Source organism: Epinephelus moara, chromosome 1, assembly GCF_006386435.1.
Source record: "Epinephelus moara isolate mb chromosome 1, YSFRI_EMoa_1.0, whole genome shotgun sequence".
In the NCBI taxonomy this organism is placed as follows: Eukaryota; Metazoa; Chordata; class Actinopteri; order Perciformes; family Serranidae; genus Epinephelus; species Epinephelus moara.
Window position 1 is genome coordinate 41878063 of NC_065506.1, and position 7829 is coordinate 41885891.

Consider the following 7829-nt stretch of genomic DNA (forward strand, 5'->3'; position numbering starts at 1 on the left):
TTTATCACATTTCTTTAAACTTTTCTGCATGAGTACTTTTACTTTCAATACTTTTCATCATTTCCCTGATGGTACTTACATACTTTTTCATGTATAACATTTTCAATGCAGAGCTTTTACTAGTATAATATAGAGTAATTTTACAGTGTGGTATTATTACTTTTATTTAAGTAAGATCTACTTCCTACTACTTCCTCCATCACTGCTGCTGACACGGCAAATGTTTTGTTATTGCTGAGTTTTTGATTTTCCTGTAGTACTAATACTGAAACTCTGTAAAATAACATTCACTTTATTAGAGTTTTTTAACAGCACATCAGTTTCACTAATGCAGAGCCTCATCTTACAGACTTTTTTTGGTGACATCTCTCTAACTATTGGGCATGTGTCAGAGTCTTTGCACGCGGCACAACAGGTGAAGACACCAGACAAAAATTTAGCCATAATAATGTGCTAAATTTTAAAATATTGAGCATAGCATTAGTTCAGGCAGGACAGTTTAGGTCGTATTTAACTGATAGACAGTTTTTTGTCAGCCTGGGTACTCAGAGTCAGAGACTCATAGCATTATATGTGGTATTCCTCGAGGAAGCATTCTTGGACCACTTTTTTTGTTTTCACTATATTCTTCCACTTGGAAACATTATTAGCCATCACCAAATTAATTACAATTCTTATGCTGATGACACACAATTATACATCTCTGTCACACCAAATGCCCCTGATGCACTGGATGGTCTCACTGCCTTTCTCACTGACATTAATGTATGGAGGGGTAAAAACTTTTTAAAGCTGAATTAAGGAAAAAAATGAGATTCTTCTGATTGGACCACAAGTGGCAAGAGAAAAACTGCACTTGATGTTTGGTGGCCTTACAGGGTCATCAAAACATCCTTTTATCATCTTCGGAACATTGCTAAGGTCAGACCTTTTTTACCCAGAAAGATGCTGAAACACTCACTCACGCTTTTATAACCAGCCATTTAGATTACTGCAATTCCCTTTCACCGGACTACCCAAAAAATCAATAAGAAAACTACGGCCAGTCCAGAATGCTGCAGCTAGAGTGTTGACTAAAATAAGGAAAATGGATCACATTACCCCGCTGCTGAAGTCACTACACCGGCTATCTGGATCTTATAGAACTGATTTTAAAATTCTTTACTTTTTTATAAATCTTTAAATGACCCCGCCCCTCCATACATCAGAGATTTTCTATCATTTTATGTTCCAGCCAGATAACTGAGGTCCTCCACTGCTTTACCTTTAAATGTTCCTCATGTGTCCCATAAAAGGCGAGAACGCTTTCTGTTTTTACGCCCCTAAACTGTGGAATTCGTTACCTCTGGATATTAGAATGTCGAGCTCTCTCGGTATTTTTAAAACGTAAATTAAAGACCTAGCTTTTTAATGTGAAGTAACATTACAGTCTTGATTTTTAATTTTTAACCATTGGATTTTACTTTCTTTCATCTCTCCTGTTCATCTTTATTCTATTTTATTTATTCATTTATTTACTCTCTTTTTATTCTATGGCGTTTTAACCATCTTTTGGTTAGTTTGTTCTGTTTTGGTTGGTTTACTTTTTTAATGTTTTATTGTTTTGTGTCTCTGTCATTCTAATTTTGCCATGTGAAGCACTTTGAGCTGCATGTTTGGATGAGAGGTGCTACATTAATAAAGGTGAGCTGAGTCATGATGTTCAGAGGATAAGAAACAGTGGTGGGAAGAGCAGGGTTCAGAGGTTGTGAGGGTACTGCCAAGACGGCCCCAAAACTACTCCATAGCAAATAAAATCCACAACACTGAATTTAAACCAGTATATCAGTGTGGAATCTATAAAATATATTTTTTTATTGTTTTATAGTTCTGGTTTAGCCCTATAAGGCTTTCAACTGATCAAAGATGCACCTATTTTTGTGTGAGGAACAGATTATATCTGCAGTACATTCCAAATGATGACCTGAGCCGCCGCTAGAGGGCGGGCTCTCCCAAGGCAAAACCGGAAGTTAAACCGGAAGTACAAGAATAAGCCGAAAGAAAACAATCACAAATTAGCAGTGTTATTCGCTTTTTTTCTGCACTTTTTCAGCACATTTTCGGTATTATCGCACAGTTTCTACAAAAACGACACCATGCCAGTTATCTGCGCGGCAATAGGGTGCAACAATAAGTTCGTCAAAGGGTCGGAAATCAGATTTTACAGGTAAGTTTGCACCGGTTCAGCGGAGCCGCCGAAGTTTCTAGTAACACTTCTTTTTCCCCGTTAGCGCCAACGTTGGCTTAATAAGATACAACATCGAAACAGACATGAATAACTTTGCTTTTAAATCACTTTAATTAACGATATCGCCTTTAGGCCACTGCGGGATATATGGTAACGCTAAAACAAAAATTGTGTCGATTTAATAACATGCTGCACCAGAAAGTTAATGCTAGTCCTTAGCTATAATAACCTCATATTCTCATCCATTAACATACATCACATCATCCTACATGCTGTGGCATCTTTTCTGGTTATAGACTAGAACAAGGAACACTACTTTTGACAGACACTGCTATAACAGTAGTGTGTTTTTACTGAACCATGCCCTAGCTTGAAAATGTAGCTAGCTAGCATACTAAGCTATTTGCAATATAAACTACAAAGATCTGCCTTTTTTACGTAAATACATAGCGGTGTATAGTCTTATCATCAATGAGCAAGTTAGATTTATTGAAGGAAATACAAAGTTGGTGTAAAAACAGCACAATACACAGTAAAGATTTCCTGTTGCAGCTCTTGTCAGTGCTGTATTTCATCACGAATAACTGTCTTCAACTGTCTCCACAGGCAGCCAGTTGAACTGTATCAGTTTTGCTGGTACACATGAAATGTCTAAGTCAGCGTCATGTTATTAACATGGTGTTACAGAGCTATCTCAAAATAATCAGCACAACAAAAACTCAGTAACACATATGTTGCTGATAACTTACGATGCTTGAGAAAATGTGATCGCATGCTACAGACAGCTGCATGTGTCCACCTGCACATTTCCAACACAAAAAAAGACTATGCGATTTACAGATGTGGAAAGCATCTTGGCCAGTAGTTAAAGGAGCAGTGTGTAAGATTTAGGGTAATTTAGTGGCATCGAGCAATAAAGTTCGCAGATTGCAACCAGCTGAAACTTCTCCCACTTAGATTTCCTTAAGTGTCCGTTGTTCAGGAAGTTTTTACCAGGAGTTGAATGTTCTGCAGAGGTCGCTTCCTCCCCAAAGCAAATGGAAAAGGTGATTTAAACTGTTAAAAACATTAAATAAAGCAGTTTCATGTAACAAATCAGCGCTTCTCTGATGCTGTTTGGCATGTCTGCAACTTAATGTGTGCTCGCCTTTAATCGATCCAGATGTTCAGGAGGTTTTTACCGGTACTGAATTATCCACAGAGGTCTCGTCCTTTCCAAAACAAAAGGACCCTGTGATTTAAACAAGTAGAAACACTGAGTAAAGCTGTTTTATGTTACAAGTTAGTGTTTCTTAGACGCTATTGGGCTGCTAGCCCAGCACCTGTTAATGTGTGCTCACTTTTTTCCTCTGATAACTTAAGATCCAGGCGTTCAGAAGGTTTTTACCAGGAGCTGAACTGTTCGCAGATGTCTCTTCCTCTCCAAAACAAACGGACTTGGTGATTTAAACCAGTAAACACACTGAATAAAGCAGTTTTAGGTAAAAATAAATAACAAATAAATCAGAGTTTGTGATGCTCTAGTTATGGAGGGGCTGCAAACTATGATAGCTGACAGGAAAAATGCAAATGGCCCTATCTAGAGCCAGTGTTTAGGTTGTCCAGTCTGAGCTACTGTAGAAACATGGCGATGCAACGTGGCGATCTCAGTACACAAGGATCTGCTACCTGTGTAGATGTAAACAGCTCTTTCAGAGGTAATGAAAACAAAACAATTTTTTTCAAGTGATTATACACAAATAAAACCAAACTTATTATATTAGATTCAGTTTCTGCCAATATATCCCCCTAAATTCTACGCACTGGACCTTTCAGACGACTAATAAATATGCTTTATATATCTGATAAAGCATGAGTTCCTTCCCCACGACTGTGTCTAATTGCAAAAACATACACAGTGTCTAAGCTGTACTTGTTATCATCTCCTTTGACTGACACTTTCCCATCAGGCTGTCAGTCATTATCTTAACAGCTGTGATGGTTGAAATCCTGCATCCTGATTAGAAACCATCTCCCTCTTCTGTGTATCAGGTTTCCACTCAGCAAACCTCAACTTGCCAGCAAATGGGTTCACAGTCTTGGGATGAAAAACTTCATCCCAACCGCCAACACCTGCCTCTGCTCGGAGCATTTCAGGACCGACTGCTTCAGGGACTACAACGGCAAACAGTTTCTGAGGGAGGATGCGGTGCCCACTATATTCACCCAGGGGCAAGATACATCAAAGGTGTGGGGTCATGACGCTATATGGACTGTTCTTCTCTGACGGTTTGTTGTCAGTCTAAACAAGTCATCTGTTCTGTGTTCCATATTCCACAGATTGAACTTCGTAAAAGAGGAGTGGTACCAAAGGAGACAAATGTTGTGAATCAAATGGGAATACAAGCAGACAGAGACAGAGCGAGAGAGGCCAGTCTACGCAGAGACAAAAGAGGAGGAATAAGGGTGAGTTTTCTTTGACTGTTGCCTGCATGGTTGGTACATAATGTCATGCTTACCCTTTAAAGTAATATACTAGTTGCTTTTGCTTTACATTCTTTTTTTAAAGGATACCTTAAAGGTCCAGTGTGTAGGATTTAGGATGATATATTGGCAGAAATGGAATATAATATAAAGAGTGTGTTTTATATTGTGTGTAATCCCCTGAATATTTTTATAATTGTGTTTTCGTTACCTTAGAATGAGCCATGTATATCTGCATAGGGAGCACATCCTCATCTACGGAGTTGGACATGTGGTACCGCCATGTCACTACAAAAGCTCACGACACACTAAACGCTGGCTCTAGATAGAGCCATTTGCATTTCCATGTTTTTCCAAGTTTCATGTCGGCCACCGTAGTTAGAGGCCCCTCCCTGATGAGTAGGAGAGAAATTTATTGCTATTTCAGCAGCAGCTGTTACTCAAAGTCTTTACTTTGTTCATTTTGACTGAGAAACAGTCAAAATTGTTTTGTTAGACACTGAGGTCAGTTAAATGTATCCGTAAAATATCATTGTTGATATAATGGGAGTTTACGTAAGGATGCAGAGACTGAATAAAAAAAAATACTAATTTGTGTACTCTCTTTTATATATCAGAGTAAAATGTATGAATGATCAGACTGCTTTGATTATTAAAGGTTCTACAAGTTGCATCCAGTGGAGCCCCAATTTATTAAAAGTCAAATAGTAAGATATTGATATTAATATTATCAGAAGCGTCACTGGAGTCAGCTACATTAAAACATTCACCAGCATCCACTGGGTAAATTGGATCATTTGAAACAAAGCTGTCTCTGTGCTGACTGAAGAGCAGCTGTCAGATGTCTGTTTTCTTCTTTTAATTAACTATTGTGTGGATAATTTATATAAGCTTGAAATGTTCTTGTTTATTTTGTCACAGGGGGGACGAGGAGGCCGTGGAGCAAAACAACTGTCTGACAGGTGAGACAGTGTGTGGGTGTTAATTCATTCTCACTTTAGCTCCACTCAGTTCAATAATAGAAGCACAGACAGGCGACAAAGTAAAAGAAAAACCATCATAAAATGTCTAAGTAAAAAATGAATACCTCTAATCATCACGCTGTAACCTGTGACAGGCTGTTATGATACCACAACTATCACACATTCACATATATGTAGTTTATTGTCAAGCCGCGAGCGTCACATAGGTTTACGACAAAATCACTTGATGACACTGACTCCCGTGTGCGCACGGTGAGAGAGGAGAGGGAGAGACGCTGTGCTGCTGCCAGAGGAGCCGCTGAATGAGTTCCCTCTGAGCAGTAAGTCACTAAAAGAGTCTGAGAAGTCCGGGGCTGTTCATAAAACATTCAGGACGCCACAGTTTATTCCACACTACTGAAGCTGCTCCTCTTTTTGGAACCACCGTAGAGTCTGTAATGATTTTGCTTTCAGCCATGCTTGTTGTTGCCATGGGTAACAGTATGACGTCAATATGTCAGCATGTCAAAATATCATGCGTCTCACAATATTAAAAATTATACTGGTATTATTGTGAACAAGATGATGTGGCACACGCCTAGCAGGGACCAACCAATAATGAAACCGCTACAAACTATGTTTTTTTTGTGACCATTTCTCACTTGACTTCTCCATTCTCTCTTTCCACCCTGTAAATTATGACACACACACTGATATTGTCACAGTTTGTACTACAGGTTAAGAAAAACCTTGTTTCAGCTGAGAGCCATTTTGGTGTTGGTGTGATTGACGGTGATCAGCTGTTGCCACTGTCCTGCTCGGTGGAAATGGGGCTAAATGCTCCGAATCTTAGACAGCATCACAACTATTTTTGCAGTTTATATTTGTCCCCGAAATATCGTTTAAAAAAGCCTATAAACATTGCAACATGCATCACAGTGACATCAGGTATTTCAGGCTGCAACAGTCCCAAAAGCAGCTCGTGAAATCCTGGAGGGACTGGATAATGAGATGAATCAAATCTGAATGTAGATTTGACTCTTGTTTCATAATGACATGAAAGACAAAAGTGTCCCCAGGTTTTCACCCCTCACTGAATGTTTCATAATATTAATTGTCATTGTCAGAGCCTAGTGGGTGCCGACTGCCTCGAATCATGCAAGATGTAAATTTATATTCCACTATGATCATTTTATGCCGTCACATATAAATAAAACTGAAACAGTAATTAAATAAAACCACTGAGGGGAAAAATGCATCAAGCAGACTCCATCAGTAACGTCAGTGTTTTATCTGGTGCCTACAGACAGAGCGTCGCAGCCAAGAGCAGAGTGTACGACAACAAAGGCCGACTGCTCTCCAACAGCAAAGACATGTGTGACTGTCTGGACGTGGATTGTATGGGCTGCTTCTACCCCTGCCCTGACTGTGGCTCACGCAAGTGTGGAGTTGAGTGCCGCTGCGACAGGAAGTGGCTGTACGAGCAGGTGGAGGTGGAGGGCGGAGAGATCATCCGGAACAAGTTTGCCATTTAATTAGCAGTGACTCTTCAGGGGAGCCTCTGGAAATCAGAACTTGCTCTCTCCCTGATTACAGCTGCGATCAGGCTGATGTACTGTTCAAGACTCTGATACTTTTTTTAAAGGAATCTTCCAAACTGTTAAACTGATATTTATCAGGTTTTGCAAAGTTACTGCCTGTGGTAGGAAACTATGCAGAACTATGTAAGTATTCTGCTGAATGTTTGATGTGCTTTTTGTTGCTCTTAGAAATGCTGTTTCAGTTTCATATGAATTTGTGTCTTCTCCGGTCAAATGTTCATGTGCCATTTTGTGTTAATAAAGTCATTTTGCTAATATTCAGTGTCTGCACTGTAACATCTGCACAGGTTGGGAGAACTTCACGTGATGTCTTCATGTCCAGCTGTTAAGACGAAATTCCGCATTCCACATTGTAGCCTCAGTTTTCTGTTGTTAGCTGACAGGAGTGGNGGCTCACTGGATATTTTCTTTTTTTGGGACCATCCTCTGTAAACCCTAGAGATGGTTGTGTGTGAAAATCCCAGTAGATCAGCAGTGTCTGAAATATCAACCAACAACCGTGCCACATTCAAAGTCACTTAAATCACCTTTTTTCCTCATTCTGATGCTCAGTTTGAACTTCAGCAGGTCGTCTTG

At 39.5% G+C, this 7829-nt stretch overlaps 1 protein-coding gene across 1 annotated transcript; it reads left to right on the plus strand.

Moving 5' to 3' along the window:
- Positions 1–2010: 2010 nt before the first annotated feature.
- On the plus strand, positions 2011–7510 carry arl14ep (ADP-ribosylation factor-like 14 effector protein). Its single transcript, XM_050042437.1, has 5 exons — positions 2011–2206; positions 4259–4454; positions 4547–4672; positions 5612–5652; positions 6959–7510. Exons 1-5 carry the CDS (start codon positions 2136–2138, stop codon positions 7185–7187), a joined length of 663 nt encoding a protein of 220 aa, XP_049898394.1. The 5' UTR covers positions 2011–2135; the 3' UTR covers positions 7188–7510.
- Positions 7511–7829: the final 319 nt, after the last annotated feature.